The sequence below is a fragment of the Schistocerca serialis genome, chromosome 8 (genome assembly GCF_023864345.2).
Source record: "Schistocerca serialis cubense isolate TAMUIC-IGC-003099 chromosome 8, iqSchSeri2.2, whole genome shotgun sequence".
Classification (NCBI taxonomy): domain Eukaryota; kingdom Metazoa; phylum Arthropoda; class Insecta; order Orthoptera; family Acrididae; genus Schistocerca; species Schistocerca serialis.
In genome coordinates this window covers 307,389,146-307,409,565 of record NC_064645.1, presented here as the reverse complement: position 1 = coordinate 307,409,565, position 20,420 = coordinate 307,389,146, and the positions used below count along the sequence as shown (strand labels likewise).

At 39.2% G+C, this 20,420-nt stretch overlaps 1 protein-coding gene across 3 annotated transcripts in view; it reads left to right on the top strand.

Moving 5' to 3' along the window:
• The window catches only part of LOC126416324 (vacuolar protein sorting-associated protein 35), a 98,515-nt gene extending 78,317 nt beyond the window's left edge, over positions 1–20,198 (top strand). For all 3 annotated transcript variants that reach the window (XM_050083989.1, XM_050083990.1, XM_050083988.1), the window contains 4 exons: positions 663–842; positions 1,241–1,480; positions 13,358–13,501; positions 18,346–20,198. In XM_050083989.1, coding sequence (XP_049939946.1) covers positions 663–842; positions 1,241–1,480; positions 13,358–13,501; positions 18,346–18,525 — 744 coding nt within the window. In that variant the 3' untranslated portion in view covers positions 18,526–20,198. The remainder of the gene's footprint in view (positions 1–662; positions 843–1,240; positions 1,481–13,357; positions 13,502–18,345) is intronic.
• Positions 20,199–20,420: the final 222 nt, after the last annotated feature.

The window sequence follows — 20,420 nt, the reverse complement described above, 5'->3', positions numbered from 1 at the left end:
AATACAGATAATAAAGAACACAGGACATTATTACTTCAGGTATGTTAGTACAATAAAAATACTTGCCACAGAGTTGCAGCCCTACTAGTCCAGGCCACATTGGCTAAAGTACACATCAGATGGTGAGTCTGGCTCTTTAAGCAGTTCCGTCAGCTGGTAGAGTGCACTACAGAGCAGCTGCGTGCGCATCCAAGAGTGAGGGCCTCTGCCAGTACTGGCGTCTTGCGATTAGTATGGCATGCCGTACAGCTGTTCTTCTCGATCATGGGTGTGGAATCCTACCCAGGTCACCACATCAGATTGATTAAGTTTTTTATTGTTAAGATGTAAGGTATCTCAAACTGGTTTTCATCATTTTACTTCCAGACTAGCCAAATGAAGTATGTAAGTATTCATTTTGTATCAGATATTCTGCTCCCCTCGCTGTTGTGTAACCTGAACGGGGGTAATTTTCTAACACTAAAATGCATTTCTGATATCATATTCCTATAGTATTTCTATCATTCAATACAAAAATTATGCTCACTGACTTAAAAGAGAAATTAAACAGAATACATATCACATGTGTAATATGTACTGTTTTCCTCTTATTGTATTACTGATGATGTGATTAGATAAGTATTTCAACTTAGTCCACTAAGTACAACACATTTCATTTGCAGGATGACATGTGGGAGAAGAAATGTCAAAAAATCTTCCAGTTCTGCCATCAGACTATCAGTGCTCTTATGAAAGCTGATTTGGCTGAGTTGCCACTAAGACTTTTCCTACAGGGAGCTTTGGCTGTTGGTCGTGTGGGTTTTGATAATCATGAAACAGTTGCATATGAATTTATGTCTCAGGTAACCAGCTGCATAGTAATACAGTGACATATACATTTTATTGTGTGTGTAACCTCCATTACTCAGTGCGAATCCAGTTGTTAACTTCAGCATCACCATAAAGAACAGACACAAATGTACTGTACATGTATTCAAAATGATCAGATGCTTCATTCATAACTTGTCAAGAAATATATCAAAGAAATATTCCTGTTTGGGGTTGTCCATTGGTTAATTCCATACAACCTTCATCTGTAGATATATTAAAACATGTTTTCATATGGTGCACCTCTGCTGACAGTGTTTAAATGCTTTGAAGAAAGTACGGTGGTAATGCGCGCGCACACGCGCGCACCCACACACACTCACTCTCTCTGACTTTCACTTATGCTCTCTCTCTCTCTGTCTCTCTCTCATAGGCATTCTCACTGTATGAGGATGAAATCTCGGACAGCAAAGCCCAGTTGGCAGCTATAACACTGATTGTAGCAACTGTGGAGCAGACTTCCTGTTTTAGTGAAGAGAGTCATGAACCGTTACGGACACAGTGTGCACTTGCAGCTTCTAAACTGCTGAAGAAGCCAGACCAGTGTCGTGGTGTTGCCACGTGTGCGCATCTCTTTTGGTCTGGAAAGAGCCTCGCAACTGGTGGCAAGGAGGTAAGTACATGCCTTGCTTTGATGGCTTTGTTCCTTAAACACTAAGTGTAAACCACTATGAAACAGAATTGTTGTCACTGAAAATGGTACAGGCATTATAATTCTCCTATTAAGATTAACGAGGAATTTCTGTATTAGAAAAATTGTTTCTACTGAGGGACATGAAATTCAGAACTGTGTATAACTAGTTTTGCTGTCACAATATACACAATATCACATGATTCCAGAATAGTTAAGACCCTTTGCTCAAGTTGTGTGATTAGCTGCACACTATTATGGACAAGAACTCATTAAAAATGCAATCTAAGTGATTGGCATACTGCCTACATTTAATGTCAGATGCCAAATTACAGTTCTTTTGTGTTCTTGATAAAGCAGGCCATGATAAATCACTGGTAATGGTATTATTGATTCATCTATTGTTTATATTTTTTCTCTCCACATAGACATTGTGTCAAGTCACAGGCAGGCAAAATGAAAAAGACTGCTAAAATATCAAGCCACCATTTCAGGGTCACTATCTCCAGTGCCTGGAGGCAATGGCCATATGTCTGTGAGTTGTGAATGTGTGTGAGGGTGTGTTTTTCCCTATTTGGGGTGGGGGCAGCACATAACCCAGAAGCCATAAAAAGTGCAGTAGCTTGAAAGACAGAATATCACTGCATGTGAAGGTGAACATTAGCCAATAGCGTGAAAGTATTGGTTGGATAAGGATCAAAAGACCGCAATGAACCAAGACCAAAGTACCAAAAGATATGACTCTCCCACAAAATTTCACTTTGACCTAGTACACAAGGATTTCTAGTACACAAGGATTTTATGATGACTGTATATGTTCATCAGACTGTCACACAGTTTGACATGGTTCATCAAGGTGAAGCAGTCTGTATGTGCCACTGTAATACATGTTTACTTTACAGCCAAGACCTAAGTTTTTCTGTGATTCTTCATTTTCACTCTTGTGTTTGTTGATCAAACAGTCCACTGTTGTCAGGTGCATTGTTGAACTGGCCTCATGGGGATGCACAGCCAACTTGGAAAACTCTTCCCACTCCATATGAGGGTATAAGTTGATGGGGTGTGATGACTGTGGCCACTTGGATGTAGGCTGCCTGGCTGCCATTTTGTGTTTGCTGAGTGTCTTCATAATAAGGCCCAGTGTTGGTTCCCAAGCCTTTCTGTGACTATAGCCACATTCCAGGTCAGTAAGATTGTACCTGATGCATGCATTGATGGCTCTTCAATTATGCTGTCCCAGTATTTAAGAGTTTGTGCTAAAATCCGGATGTGTTTGTATTACATCATCTGATGTCTTTGACAAAAAGTGTGTTGTGACTGCCAACTGTGTAGGATACATTGGTATAGTGTGCCACTGGTGTTCTCGGCAACAGTCTTGGATGTTGTGCACTGTTTGCCCAGTATACGTCTTGCCACATTGGCATTGAATCTGCTATACATAGCCTTCCATAAACAGGCGTCATCTTTCATACTCCCCAGAAATACCAGTGTTTTATTAGGTGGGCAAAGGACAATTTTTACTTTGTGCATTTTTAGTTGGTTTCAAATTTTCCTGATAGTGTGCTGGTGTACAGTGTAAAGACTGTGGTTGCCTCCTCCTCCATACTATAGTGGTAGGGTACAGAATGTGCCTCATCTGCTGTTACTTGTAAATGTTTTTCCAGAAGACCATTCTGAGGTATTCCAGTTCCTGGGGGAGACAGTGTGTAATTGAGATGGTGCACACATTGTGTACTGCACAGGGTGTTTGGCAGTCTTCTGCATGTAGGTACAGGTCGGTGTGTATTTGCTTGCAGTACAAACTGTGGTTCACAGTGCCATTTGCTCTTCTCTTGACCTTGAGGTCCAGGAATGGTGGTCATACCTCTGCCTAGTGCCCATACTGAACCTGATACTGGTATGCAGGGAGTCCCACTCTCACCTGTTGTTGCCATAATTTTTAATTATGCATTTACTGTATTTATGTACCTTCACTCCAGCACAGTAAATGTTCATTTAATGTATATTGGACAATAAAACACTAGACTATTGCACTAATTAATAAATAACATGGCACTAATTAACGAATAACACGGCATTTCTACAGGGTTATTACAAACGATTGAAGCGATTTCACAGCTCTACAATAACTTTATTATTTGAGATATTTTCACAATGCTTTGCACACACATATAAAAACTCAAAAAGTTTTTTTAGGCATTCGCAAATGTTCGATATGTGCCCCTTTAGTGATTCGGCAGACATCAAGCTGATAATCAAGTTCCTCCCACACGCAGCGCAACATGTCCCCATCAATGAGTTCGAAAGCATCGTTGATGCGAGCTTGCAGTTCTGGCACGTTTCTTGGTAGAGGTGGTTTAAACACTGAATCTTTCACATAACCCCACAGAAAGAAATCGCATGGGGTTATGTCGGGAGAGCGTGAAGGCCATGACATGAATTGCTGATCATGATCTCCACCACGACCAATCCATCGGTTTTCCAATCTCCTGTTTAAGAAATGCCGAACATCATGATGGAAGTGCAGTGGAACACCATCCTGTTGAAAGATGAAGTCGGCGCTGTCGGTCTCCAGTTGTGGCATGAGCCGATTTTCCAGCACGTCCAGATACACGTGTCCTGTAACGTTTTTTTCGCAGAAGAAAAAGCGGCCGTAAACTTCAAACCGTGAGATTGCACAAAACACGTTAACTTTTGGTGAATTGCGAATTTGCTGCACGAATGCGTGAGGATTTTCTACCGCCCAGATTCGCACATTGTGTCTGTTCGCTTCACCATTAAGAAAAAATGTTGCTTCATCACTGAAAACAAGTTTCGCACTGAACGCATCCTCCTCCATGAGCTGTTGCAACCGCGCCGAAAATTCAAAGCGTTTGACTTGGTCATCGGGTGTCAGGGCTTGTAGCAATTGTAAACGGTAAGGCTTCTGCTTTAGCCTTTTCCGTAAGATTTTCCAAACCGTCGGCTGTGGTACTTTTAGCTCCCTGCTTGCTTTATTCGTCGACTTCCGCGGGCTACGCGTGAAACTTGCCCGCGCGCGTTCAACCGTTTCTTCGCTCACTGCAGGCCGACCCGTTGATTTCGCCTTAGAGGCATCCAGAAGCTTTAAACTGCGCATACCATCGCCGAATGGAGTTAGCAGTTGGTGGATCTTTGTTGAACTTCGTCCTGAAGTGTCGTTGCACTGTTATGACTGACTGATGGGAGTGCATTTCAAGCACAACATACGCTTTCTCGGCTCCTGTCGCCATTTTGTCTCACTGCGCTCTCGAGCGCTCTGGCGGCAGAAACCTGAAGTGCGGCTTCAGCCGAACAAAAATTTATGAGTTTTTCTACGTATCTGTAGTGTGTCGTGACCATATGTCAATGAATGGAGCTACAGTGAATTTATGAAATCGCTTCAATCATTTGTAATAGCCCTGTATATTTTTACTTGAACTTTAAATCCATTTCTTACTGTATGTACATACATATTATTCCCTTACATTTCACTCTTTTTTGCCACATATCAAGTAGGGAAACTTGTTTTAATTTCCTGTTCAAAATTGTTTGTTCTATGCAATTTTTTGCACCATACAATAGTTCCAATATGTTGGGAGAATTTGTGTTTGCTGCAAATTGCATAACGTTGTTTATGCATGCAATGGCTTCTTCAGGCATATTATTTTTCTATGGATATCATTTTGCTCCTCTTCTTCTTCCTTTGTTTCATCATCATCATCCTCTGCATTACAAATTTCTATTAAATCTGTTGCTGAAGCTAATGTGAAGTGAGTTGAGAGTCACCACTTCACATGTAATCGTCTGCACTACATGAAATGTTTCACATTTTCATTAATTCAGCAATTGCTGCTGCATTTTCTTGAACTTTGATGGCCACAGAAGCGTCTTGTTCGTGACCCCCAAACCCCGCTTTGTTGAAGTACTTGGCGACAGTTTGGGGTTTTATTTCGTTTACTGCCAAGCCAATCCAATTTACTGCATCCAGGACAGAAACTGACTGTGCAAGAGTAAATGCACTTTCACCTTCTTCAACACCAAGAATAAGAGAACACAACAGTAATCGCCTATAATGACACATGTAAATAACCCTCTGGTTGAACCTGAAGGGAACCAAATGAATTTCACATTTGATAATGTTACTATTGGGTGGTATACGTTTTTGAAACAATGCTGTTTTACCATCTTTACAGTCACCAGTGGCTTCTCCATTTCATGTAACATGTTTCCACACTGCAGTACAGTGAGTCTTTCCTTGGACATTTTTCCGCCGGTGCAATTTTACCTCAAACTGCTAGCGATTTTGAAGGTAGCCCATTATAACACAGTCCCCTTTATTGGCATTGAACACACCTTTCAGATCATTACTAACAATTAAGTTACACTTGCCAATTTGAGCACAGTTTAACTGTAAAAGGGCCACTCAATAAGTCATGCAACTTCCCCCCCCCCCCCCAGCTAGTTCCAGTTGAAAAACATAGAATTTGCTGTGGGACATTGTGGAACAGTACACAGCCCCTAGAGTTTCACGAAGTTCACAATACGTGGCAATGCTATATGTAGCCTTCTAATGGAGATGCGTTCTAATCAGAGAGCTGTCATTGAGTTCATTTTGATAGAAAACTAGACCATTGCATATATTCATAGGTGCTTGCAAAATGTCTTCAGAGACCTGGCAGTGAACAAAAGCACAGTGAGTCATTGGGTGAGGTGCCTCTCATCATCGCAACAAGGTCGTGCAAAACTGTAAAATCTCCTGTGAATGGTGGGGAGCTTATTGATGCAGCAAGACATTAGCTCTGACGTCAACGAGTAGAATGGTATCATGTGAACATACCGGCCCTCCCAGTAAGGTGGCATGAGGCGGTCACATTGAACAAAGATTATGCTGTAAAATAGGGTTTTGTATCCAAAAGAATGGGGAATAACAAGGTATATTGGAATACCAAGTAAAACCAAACTGCTTTCAGAAAAGAAATTTGTTGCTCATAGAAACCTATAATGGGACAGTCAAGTGAAATGCAACAGTTTGAAAAAAATTAAGTTAGTAAACTGTTTGTTATTTCAAAAGTAATTGCCATAACTGTTAACACATTTATTCCTCTGTGAGATGAAATGGCCAGTTGAAAAAGTTTGCGGCTGCCTACAGAACTGTGATTGTACCCAGCCATGCACCTCTTTGTCCAAAGAAAATTGATGGCAGTGAATATCATAACTCAGGGCTCCAGAAAATATGGAAATTTGATGGGGAGAGAAGAGATCAGGACTGTGTGGATTGGGTTTTGTGTAAGGGCTTCCCAGTGAAACTTCTGCAGTGTAATTCAAACAGCAGGCACACAAGGCCCAGGAAAGTTATGGTGACCTTTTCCTGTGAATGCAAGAGTGCGCTCTGCACATTGACTGTGTCGAACAAAATGCCACAATTAACACACAGAGGTACATGGACACTTTGCAAAAAAAAAAAAATTATGCATGCCATCAAGTACAAAAGGCCCAGGAATGTTGAGGGATGGCACCATTCTGTTGCAGGATAATACCCACCTAAAAGTTGCCAAGCTTACAGTGCAGAAGTTTTGCTCAGAAACCTTAACACATCCTCCATACAGTCACGATCTCTCCACATGTGATTTCCACATTTTTAGAGCCCTGAAGAAAGGTATTCGTAGGCACTGATTTCTGGGTACAATCAGGGTTCTCTACGAAACCACAAACATTGTAGTGACAGTTGTCTCTGATAATGGGATAAATGTATTAATATTTAAGGTGATAACTTTTGAAATAATAAGCAATTTACTTACTTTTTACCCAACTATCTATTTTCATCTGACTTATCTCCATATACTTGCTTTTTCATTTCTCATCATGGATCTAATGGCAACAAATACAACTGATGTCTTTGAGTATGTCCATATTGAAACTGTTACCAGTGACCATGACACAGTTATGGCAACAATGATTACCAGAGTACAAAGGACAACCCAAACAAACAGTAAACTAGATAAAAAATCGGTAGTGTCGTATCTTAATAAGAAACTTGAAACTTTCAGCACAGGTCAGGAGGCTATAGAGGAACTCTGGCTCAAGTTTAAAAGAATAGTTGACTATGCATTCGATAGATGCATACCCAGTAGAACAGTTCATAATGGAAGGGAACCTTCATACTATACAGTTACTGTAAAGAAGCTTCTAAAGAAACAGAGATTACTGCATAATAGATCTAAAACAAAACGTTAGGGCTATAGATAGATATATGCTGAATGGAACATGTTTGGCTGTCAAGAGAGCAATACGTGATGCCTTCAATGACTGCCGTAGCAGAATATTGTCAAGTGATCCTTCGCAGAACCCAAAGAAATTCTGGTCGTATGTAAAGGCTGTCAGTAGCACCAAAGTTAGTGTTCAGCCCCTAAAGAATGAGACAGGAACTAAAATTTTGGATAGAGTGTCCTCGTCTGATATAGAAGTAAGTTAGAGTGTCCCCCAGGGAAGTGTGTTGGGACCCTTGCTTTTCATGTTGTATATTAATGACCTTGCAGACAATATTAATAGTAACTCACACTTTTTGGAGATGAGTTATCTGTAATGAAGTACTGTCTGACAGAAGCTGCATAAATTTTCAGTCAGATCTTAATAAGTTTTCAAAGTGGTGCAAAGATTGGCAACTTGCTTTAAATGTTGAGAAATGAAAAATTGTTCACAAATCAAAACAAACTGTAGTATCCTATGACTACAATATCAGTGAGTTACAGTTGGAATTGGCCAACTCGTACAAATACCTGGGTGTAATACTTCATAGGGATATGCAATGGAATGATCATGTAGGCTTAGTGGTAGACTTCGATTTACAGTTAGAATAGTGTGTAAGTGCAGTCAGTCTACAGTGGATATTGCTTCCAAATCACTTGTGTGACCCATTCTACAATATTTCTCAGATGTGTAGACCTGTAGAAAAAAGGACAAGTGGGGGATATTGAACATATACTGAGAAAGGCGGCACAAATGATCACAGGTTGATATGACCTGTGGGAGAGAGTCACAGTAATCAGGCTCTTGAAGGTAATGTAAACTATCCCGAGAAAGTCTACTAACAAAGTTTCAAGAACTGACTGTAAATGATTACTCTACATTCACTCACATAGAGATCATGAGGACAAGATTAGAATAATTACAGCGTGCGCAGAGGCATTAAAACAATAATTCTTCCCATGCTCCGTGTGTGAATGGAATGGCGGCTGTGCAAGTTGTGGTGGTTTGCAGAGTATGGGTGTGGATGTTGAAGATCAATGCCAGGAACACCAGCAGCACACTCAGCTGATGTATCCCAACAAGTTGGCAGTCACAGAGCACTGTTTGTCCAAGATTCGTGCAGCAGAAAACACACACACACACACACACACACACACACACACACACACACACACACCAGGATTTGAACATAAACTTTGAAATACTAGGCAGCATGATTAGAGAGACCATTGCAGTATGCACCACAGACAATCTTGTCAACTGAGAATGCAGGTAAAGTCTCAGCAAGGCTTGGCAACCAGCACTTGGTCTGATTAAGAAAACACTCAGCAGACATAAGGAACTGGCAGCCACAGTGGATGAGGTGCCGACATGAGCTGGCAGCCACGGCAGGTGGGATGCCCACTTGCATGCTGCCGCAGCCACAATGCCCTGTCAGTGCGTGCTCATGGGCAAACAGTGCGATCCACAAGGGGATAGTACAATAGTCAGTCTTCTGCCCCCACGGGGTCATTTCATCAGAACACCTGACAATGGCCACATGTCTGATCACTGAAATAGTGTATCTACTGGACACTGTTAACTGGCAGTACACACATGAACTGTTAAATCTAGTTTAATGATGTAGAATTTAAGTGCATACATAACTTGATTGGCATGCATGTATCAAAATCACTTACCAACCCCAACAAATGTGACCAACAAAACATACCTACTTGACTTCATCGCATGTTTAAAGTTCTAGCAATTCCCACTGCGGCGCGGCACGTTTCCTTTTACCGCCCTGCCAATGTCCAGCAATGTTCATTTGTCTAGCTAAAAGCTGTAGTAGAAAATACTAGACCACTACTGTCTACTGCAGGTCGCAACATACATAGAATTGTCCGATAAATGGGATGTGGCCAGCTACTGAAATAAAAGTTTTAACTTGGCAATGTAAATTTTTCAGGTGTATTTTTACGATAAAGATCACAGTTAATACTGCCAAGTCTGTACTAAGTGTCTACACAATGTAAAGCTTCCATGCACACCACAATCACACACTTTATGGTATTTACACCCGTTACCGAAGTTAATAGAGTTCACTAGATCGTTTAGTTATGAAAATGCTCACTCAAATGTTGTGCACTCTGCTCTACACGTAATACCTGTTCCAGTCTTAGATCGCACAACACGCCAAAGCAATAATTTTGATATTCCGTCAGAAATTCCACATGACTTTCACTATACCGTTCACTTAAATACACTTTGTACTACTTCGCGAACTCGTAATTAGCATTTTTCCACGATATACAGTACTTTCGTCGGAACTGCTTTCAATGAGATGTTACTAGTTTGAACCCTCAGCCCCAACTTTTCCTAGATCACACCAAAGGCTTTGTTCCCAGCATACATTGGCACGAGCCTGCATTTTTCTGATTGGCTGATATCACAAACAGCAATCAGGTTGTAGTATTATACCGCGCTAACCTGTGCTTTACTTCAATGACCAATCATAGTAAAACATTTCTTTCTATGGCAATTGCTAAATAAATAAATTTAGAAAAGTATCAAATATAAAATTACTCCTTCCGAAATTACCGATGAATTTGTGTTCTACTCACGATTTATTAGTACCATAAACTGACTGCACATTTAATTATAGTAAATCCCCTGTATAGTTTAGCTGGTACTTCGTGAACAAACAAAACAATTTTCATTTACTTCTGTTTTTCTTCACTCATACAACACACACACAAACTGCTAATTACTACACATATAAAACAATTATAATTATGCAAATACATTAAATATTAGTCAGACATAACTTTACAACATTGTTTTGACTACGGCTGCTATCAATGTCCATCAACTAATGACCTCTGCCGCCTACTAATACAACTACGTGCAGCTCTGTAACTCAGGTCCATGTCAGCTGGTGACATCTGTCGATGACTCATACCGATAACGGTATCGTCCTAACAAGTGACAGGAGCGAAGCGAAGGCGCTACGCCTCACCACCTATGAATTAGTGCATGGACTGGGTTCAACTTCCCTCCTCCTTAATATTTCTATTTATCCATTGTTGTATATCAAACCATGAGTCTGTCTCAAATCTCATAAACAGAGTAAGTGAATTTGTAGAAATCAGTATTCGTGCCTATATAAGCTGCACTCAACAATTTCTGTATTATTATGGCCCCTGCAACTTAAATATTTCCAACAATCAGTTTTCTATAGTTATTCTTCTGCATTCCACGTCTTTGCAAGGACTCTCTCGTTAAACTGATTGATTCAATGCACACGTTTGTAATTGTCACCAGTACTTTCTTTTTTTCCCCTTCTTGTCATTTCTCACATTTGTATCTCCATTTTCTTAATCAGTGCCATCCTTGTATGTAATTTTACGACTGTGTGGTATAAAGACAACAAAATTCACAGGTGGAACTGTTTCTAATTTTTCTTCAGAAATTCTCATTACAAACCACCACCTGTTTCTATACACACATTTTTTCCCTGGATATTCACAAAAATACTCCCTTACTTCATGTTATTTTGCCACCATTTCACTAATTAAGAGTTCCTGGTTTGAGAATTTCACTTGTCTTCTGTAACTAACTAACTGACGGTTCGGTTACGTATCACAATGTCCCTGCTTTCGTCAAACCAGCTAGCAGCCTCAAAAACTTCAGATTCACCTCTAATTTAGATTATTTTGACATGTCACCCCCACTATACCTGCCCTGTCAGTAGGGATGAAATGTCATTGGAACTATCAAAATGCAACCAATGACCTTGAAGGTTATAGACGTGACATATTAATATCACTCATTTTCAGTTATTTTTCCATGTCACCACTTTGCCACCCCCACGTCGTTTGGTGTTAGGCATGTCATAAACTGAATGTTTCTCTACATATTGACATGTGTACAAAATTCAGTTGAAAGTGCCCCATGCATGTCACAATTTATGCTTTAAATGTCAGCTGGCCCATCCCACCCTCATCCAATACCACTACCTAACTGTGTAGACAATTTGTCATCAGGATCAATATGCAAATTTTATGGATGCAACACTAATACTTAGTTTCTCGAATGAGATTTTCACTCTGCAGCGGAGTGTGCGCTGATATGAAACTTCCTGGCAGATTAAAACTGTGTGCCCGACCGAGACTCGAACTCGGGACCTTTGCGTTTCGCAGCAAGTTTTACCACAGTTTGTTTGTTTTTATATTATACTCTATCCACACCATCACAAATGTCATGAGAATGATTGCTAAACAGCCCAGTGACATGAGAAGTTGTGGATTTATTACTAATATCAGTTATTTTGAAATTTCATCCACTATCCTTCCCTACCCACATCTCCTATGAGTCCTACCCTACCTCCTACAACTACAACAACAACAACAACAACAACCCCATAATTTGTTTCTGAACGTTTTTGCATTTCACCTGCTTCACATGCACCACTGCATCCCACCCCTAAGAGCACTGAGACATCTTACCATAACAATTTATTTTCCATTTCATAAGTCAAAGTTTAATTTTAGTTGTTTCAGACACCCCAGAATGTTGCCTACATATTACTACATTCCCACTCCCCCCCCCCCTTCCATCTTCACAAATAGGTGTGTATTACCTACATGGTAACTGTCTCCTGGTATTAAGTCGCATGTTTACCAACTTCAGTTGAAACTGTTCCAAATGTTACAGAGGTAATGTTAGAATGCTAGCTGCACACACACACACACACACACACACACACACACACACACACACATTGGGATAATGTCTGAACTTCAAGGGGGCCATGTAATTGATGGACTACCTCTCCCCATCGAGAGCAAACCTCCAGTTTCCCCGAAGCTGCTTGTCCTATTTCTTGATTGCCATATAAATGTGAACATTGCCAGTTGGTTGCAACCAGTACTTGTGCCAAGGATTGTGTCCGTGTAATAGATGTTACCTCTGCAAGAGAAAGCACACAGAACACCTGCTGCTGTGAAGTTTACATGACTACAGACGCCCTTATGTGAAGCAAAGTAGTTACATGTGCAGCCAGTATCAGCTGCCGCAAGCAAACACAGAAAACAAACAAACTGCCAATGAATCTCAATTACATTTGAAGTTATTACATTTTATATTATTGTATGTTTAATGCAGGCACCCTATATAATCTATTTGGAACCATTAGTGCCTTCCTTGTGGAGGGGAAAAAAAAGTAAAGGCAGTTCACTCAGACCCTAGAATGAGACACACCTACCCACTGTGAGGACAAAGGAAGGCAAAGATCTTTGTATTAAGATACACAAACTAGCCAAACAATTCTATCCCATAATTTTGTAATTTTTTCAAGTGAATCTGATTTTGTGTGTGTGTGTGTGTGTGTGTGTGTGTGTGTGTGTGTGTGTGTGTGTGTGTGTGTGTGTGTGTCAACACTTTGTTCATGATGGCAATGTAATTTCATACATGTCATAAAAAATGTTGCCCTAAGAACAAAGCTGGAGAACTAGCTGCTGCTGTTTGAAAATAATTGGGAAAGGAATTTGGATTGTGCTTGCCACAGAAAAAAATCTAGATATTTTCTTATAATTTTCCTGTAATTCAGCTAAAATAACTCTTTACTTTCAGATTCATGATGAAAGGCGTGTTTTGGAATGCCTGAAGAAAGGTGTTCGGATCAGCAGTCAGTGCATGGATCCATTGGTTCAGATGCAGCTCTTTGTTGAATTGCTCAATCATTACATATACTTCTATGAGAAGGGATGTGAACAGGTACCACCATAAAAATTCTCAAATAATATTTTGACATATAATCTTGTACTGCCAGATTAGAATTTTTATTTTTAAGCATTATACCTTTGTGGCCCTCCTTGTGCATACGTTCAGCAAGGAAAAACAGTGAAACCATTGGGAGAGGGGGTGGGGGGGGGTTAGGACATACAGAGAAGTAATACCGATACCAAGCAAGTTTCTATCATAAACTGACTTGTCACGAATGAATATCACACACACATGTCAAAGACAGCAATCTGTACCAAGTAAGTACAGGGTTGCAGCAGTTATGTCACAAATCTCAACCAGTTTTCTTTCAATAAGACACTTATGAAAAGGTCTTGAAAGCTATCTGAACAATCTACAAAGAGTGTTGGTGAAAGTAACAGGTTCAGTGAGACTACCAACTTGGTGCATTGTTTCTCAAGTTGCTGTAACAAAGTTAAACAACAGGTTTGAGCTGAGCATTGGAACATTTCTGTGTTACTGATTACAGGCAAACTTAATGACCCCATTAGCCATAGCAATTTGCTCATTTATTGTGTCAGTTGAGTTTTATTTTACAGTTGTCTCAGAAAGAATGTGTGTTGCAAATGTAATTTTATAGTACAGTGGAATCTTAATGCACATTTTTGAAGGGATGCCAGATATTGAATGTCATAAGTGGCAGAACATACTTCTGAAAAATATGTAATTTGTAATGATTTGATTTTTTCGACTGTGAGAATGCAGAATTAAAGGTCCCATAATTGAGGATATGAGCTAACTCAAAAAATTATAATTCAGAATACACCTTTCTGAAATATGTTCAGAAAATCACACCCAGAAATTCTCATAATTACCACATTAGTATGCACGGAACAAAAATCTGAAAGCACTGGCTAAATCCATGTTGGACACACAAATGTCTGCCATCAACCAACTGAAATGCAGGGAAGTCATGTAACATGAGAGCGTAGCCTCTAGAGTCCAGAATACAAACCTGGAATGTGATGTTTATATTTATTCATGAAGCGGGGACGAGTTTACACCAATGTTACTAGATACGTATAACTAAGTTATGGTGAGTAACATATCCACACACAGTTTTTTTTCTTCGACAAGTGAAGTGACTGAATATAATTTAAACATTAGTATAACAAATCTAATAAAGGACCCTGCCTAGGCTCTACCATGAACAATACAAATGAGCAGCTTCAAAAGGGCACATTCTTCAAGCAGCTAACACTCATTCCTAATTCTGGGAAGAGGTTAATGTAATATTTTCCCAGCACAAAGGACTAGTGCCAGTTGGCTGAAGAATGTTACCGTTTTAAAATACAGTATTTATTTTTATCAGCACTTGCAGCCCTTAGGTAAGGATCTTTTTGAGAATGGTTTACTAAAATTTTAAAGCTACTATAAGTCACTATATCAGTCACAGAAAAAACTTTTAAGAATAGACACATAACTGCCATACCCTTATTATACATATTTTGAAACAACAATTTAAACATGTTCCAACTTCATTAATAAAGTTAAATATCATGTTACCAGGCAGGTTTGCACTCTGTAGGCTAGAGGCGAGTTTACTCTGTAGGCTAGAGGCGAGTTTCTTGTGTCATATGACTAGCGCATTCCAGTTGGTGGCAGAAATATACAAATCTGACATATTGGATTCAGCAAAAGTCACCATATTTTCTAAATTTATGCTTCTGTATTCTAATGTGTTCATTTAGCATCATAGTTACATTAGTAAATCTCTACTGGTATTTGAATAGGGGTTGCCATTTAAAACAAACTATCGGTATATTGTACATCTTACAGTACATAGTCCTGTCGTCACAAAGGTTTGAAGAACATATCAATAGTTGACTGTATCTTTTGTCCTAATTTTAATATTGTAGTTAATTTTGTAGTTAATATAGTCATCACTTCTGTTGACTTCAGAACTTGGCATGTAATGCCTAATTAAGTCCATTGCTTCAGTAGCTTTCGATAGTGTAGAAACTGGCAATGTTTCTGGTTCTTCCACATATTCACTTTCTTGTTGTTTCTCTGCCATCTGTTTCTTCAAGACTTAATCAGTTATCATGGACTGACAGGTGGCCACACCTTTGTCACAAACATATGCATCAAAACTAAGGTAATCAGTGTTTGTTTTGTTGTTGCCCCATTATTTGCTGTCACTGTTCAGCAGCAATTCCTTCATTTTCTGGCGTGATGTCTTCTGTAAGTACCAAATGAAAGCCAGCCTTTTTGAAACAACTTGAGACTGTGCTCTATTGTACGGAATCCCATGTCTTACAAAATGCATGGTGTCCAAGATCATTACCTTTCTCATTGTAATATGAAAACAGGCCAAATTCCTGTGTACATAAATCTTCTTGTATTTTTGTTTGTCATTTTATACTGCCTTGGTCGAGTGTCTGAAGGTGACTCGTACAGTTAGGAGGAAAAAACTCTACATTTATATTACACAGGTACAACATATCTTGGTGATGCACTGCACACTAATCAGTAAAAAGAATGATTTCCTTATTTCCAACACCCAGCCTTGCATGCATGAATAGTTCGAATGTAGTTGTCTTTAATATGAAAGCATGGGTAAATGTATAGTTACACTGAAATGTCCACACAGTTTTTCACATTGTGCACTCTTCACCTTTCCAATTAGAGGCACCAGCTTTTATGTTCCACTTTCATTACAACATGATAAGACTGTTTCTCTTTACTAAATTTTCCCCTGTGACATTTCTCGCCTCTGAACTCTATTTATTTATTTTTGTCAGGCAGAAAGTGACAAAAAAAACCATTTCATCTGAATTAAAAACATCACTGGGACTGTACGTTTCAATGATTGATGTGGAAGATTAGTTTTCCATGACTGAACAGTGTATTTACACTTCAAGCCTCACACAAAACACATTTAAAAGGTAAATTGTCTCAGTTCTTCAAACTCTCGATCCAACCATTGGATGCTTTGAAATCTGAGAGTCCCAGATTTTGTGCCAGATATATTGCTGTAGCATGAACTTCAGTACCATCAGTCGAAATACTCTCAAGGCATGAGCTTCTTTTATCCACTTCAGTAGCACATTTTCCAGTTCTGGAAACTGCCATCGTACGCTCGTGTTTGTTAGCCATTTCCTCCTTCCAAACATATTGCGTCAATCATTTTTTGTTTGCTCAGTAAAAGTCTCGTGCAATATCAACATGCTTCACATGAAGAGAATTTTTTGTCACTTCCTAAATAATGTTGCACTTTCCTTCAGTTAACTATCTCACTGTCTTTCTGTCCACGTCGGTACAGAAAGGAATCACAGGCTGATAGTTAAATGCTAAATATGAACAAAGAACACCAGTGACTGAGTTACATGTTAATAAATAGTTTCTTGTTTGGCCTCTACAACTTGCCCCTGCCTCCAGCCAGCACTTGTTGGTAGTATTGGAAGTCATTCTATTGTCATCCTATACAAACTACTTCCTTACGCCACTACTAGTACTACTACACCAAACACCAAAACTGTAGGACACACAAAGTTGCCGGCACTGAATATGCTGTCTCTCCCCACACATTTCTTCACCCCTCAGCTGCAAATGTCCACTTCCAAACACTCTGCGGAAAAAGTTGCAATAGCCAAACAGGACCGATACCACCAAATTTTAATGTGCTAAGTGGGGAGAGAGAATGTATAAACAAGATATTTTGATGTGTGTTTAATTCAATTGGGACTGGGACTTCCAAAAATGAAAATACTATGAGGAAGGGAAGGGATGTGCTAACAAGACTCCACTGTATAATCATAAGTAAACCCCCACCCAAAAAAGGAAAAAAGTCTGAAATTTTTTTGTGGGTCTAGAATACTTTTACTTCCATTGGCCAGGGGTGAAGGAATGAGAGTTTATCGGGACCTCTCTGTTGCAATACAGCTGAACCAAATCATTAATAAATTATTTTACTATGCACAACGCTTATGAGGTCTATAAAGAAAATAACTGAACATTTTGAAATGCATGCCAATAGAGATACTTAGTGATATACGGTTGGCAACACTACCTTGCACATTACCTCTTTTATAACAATGTGTTATTACCTCATTTAGTTTTCCTGATATCATTATTTGAGTGCATCATTTTATGTGTTCGTGGAGTTGTTTCAAATGTGTGATTTTCTGGAGCAATGGTGCAACATAAAATTTTGCATCGAACTGGGGAAAACTACTACAGAAATATTACATCTTCTGAAATAAGCTTGTGGAGATGGTGATCTATGTTGCATGCAGTTGTGCAAATGAGTTTCAAGACTTCCCATACCTAGGTCCTTGGCCTCACTTCCCATACCTAGGTCCTTGGCCTCTCTTCCCATACCTAGGTCCTTGGCCTCACTTCCCATACCTAGGTCCTTGGCCTCACTTCCCATACCTAGGTCCTTGGCCTCACTTCCCATACCTAGGTCCTTGGCCTCACTTCCCATACCTAGGTCCTTGGCCTCACTTCCCATACCTAGGTCCTTGTCATTTCTTCTTCTTTCTGAAATTAAAATCAGTGCTGAAAGGCCACTGTTTTCAGCGTATTGAGGATGTCAAAGCAAATTCATCGCAGATCTCTCAGGCCATCTCGAATAAAGCTGTCGAGGACTGCTTCATGAAATGGCAACATCACTAGGTTAAGTGTATAAACAGGTGATGGGAGGACTTTGAAGAGGAGAAGGACCAATAATCTGTAAAATTAATAACATCATCTGGAAAATAGTTCCATTATTTTCTGAATAGAGCTTGTATGAGGGATTTGGTTTGCTTTTTGTTAACTATGAGGGTGAGGATTGGTGAAAACATAATTTACCAAGTGACTCTTTGTTTCAGGTTACTGTGACAATGCTGAATCAACTAATTGCAAAGATCAGTGAGGAACTGCCAAATCTAGAAGCTAGTGAAGAAACTGACCAGATAACAAAACACCTCAGCAATACATTAGATCACCTTCGCATGCGACTAGAATCTCCTGAATCTGATGGTCCCTCTTACGAGGGACTAGCTATCTAGTTCATTTTGGGTGGCATATTGATTGTCTGAACATGCTGTTATAGGTCTCCATTGGTAATTGATTTGACTTGGTGGATAACGTGTATACAAATATTTGCTTTGGAGATGTTATCATTGATGGTGCAATGTTGGTGTGATACAATCTCCAACAGATTTGTTTCTGCTGTCTCATAATAAACTTCCTAGCAACTGTCAAGTACAAAATTCCATGGCCTGATCAGTGACACACAACTGTGTATTGTTTTGGTAATATTAGAATATGTCTGTCTGTGAAACTTTGAAACTGATGGTGTTGTGTTTATGGAATGATGCTTAACTTTTGTTGATGTGGGAAGGTATTTTTACAGTTGTCGATAATTATTGTTAAAGTTGAACTTCCTCATCATGAAGGATTAAACAACAGCGAAACCTGCATAAAAAATCTTGTAAGTCTTTTTCTGATTGCACAATTGGTGATAAGAGTAACTGAGCTGAATCACAGTGATTAGCAATGCTCTGACTGATAATGTGATGTGATTTCAAATTTCTGCTAAAATTCGTGCAAAATATCTTTAACATTGTGATTCTTTATCTCGTTAATGTATGTCAGAAATCTAGTCAGGGGTCTAGAGAACACTCTAGTTCCTGTTTAACAAGCAAAAGCTCTAATTACAATTGGTGCAGAAGTTTTCCACACTGCAGTCCTCAAAAATATATATGGACAAAGTCTATGTGGATAAGAAAGAAATCTGTTGTGAAGCCAAGGAATCTCAAAACATAAGATAAATAAAAACCAATCAACATGCACAGGTGTGTGTAGTGGGGGAGGGGGGTTGCACATATGTGGGTCTGGCAGCTTCATGCATGGGTTTCAACACTGTTATCATACTCATTTATTTCTTAGCAGTGGCATTAGTATTATTACTGTGATTCAATTAATACAGTTTGGACAGTCATTTTATTTTGTGTAATGTCATTCTAATTATATCAACATTTTCACATTATATGTTCTTCAAAGTGTATTGACAACAATCCTTATCCATATCACTTGACCTTAGCTGATAATTCATGTGACTGAGTGGGATATTAACAATTAAATTTTTCCCTTGTTAAAATACATTAAAACTTCTTACCAAATTTTCCTGGGGTTGTCAAAGCCTCTTCTTCACATGAGCAGAAATTACCTTTGCAATCAGGTGATAGTGAAGTCACTGCCTACATTTGTGGCACGCTATATGAAAAATTATCAATTAAAGAAGTCTATATATGCTGCAGAACTAACGATTTCTTCATTTAGGTGACTTATTATGAAAGAATTTAAATGGGATTTGAGTTTTAGAGCAGATTGTAGGATTTTTAAATTTTGACACACACACACACACACACACACACACACACACACACACACACACTTAATTCTTACCTATTAAGTCACTGTAAATGTAAGGTTTCGTGATGTGTCCTGCAAAATGTTCTGTTGATCATATTGTTTCCCTTTTGATTATGTTCATATGTCAAAAAGCACATCATCTTGCCATTGGAAACTTAATTGTGTGCATGTGAATGATTCTTGCCAAACTTTAAATCTAATGTAAAGTGGATGTCAGCAGTAAATGCATATTTGTTAATCAAAACAGTATCATAGAATACTGCTTCCAATGGCAGTTTATATGCCTTAGACAATTGTATGCTCACGTCTCCCCCCCCCCCCTCCCCCCCTTTGAAGTTACATTATTTGCATTTGCTTATCCCAAGGATCTAATTGGGACATAAATTTCCTACGAAATGTGCAGCTTTTTTTCCCCAATTTTCCCCATATTTTAAATAAGTTTCACTTAAAGTCTTATTTCCATGTGAAATAATCAGCTCAAAATTATGGTGCATCTCTCATTAGTGCCTTTTCAGTCTTGCCTTTT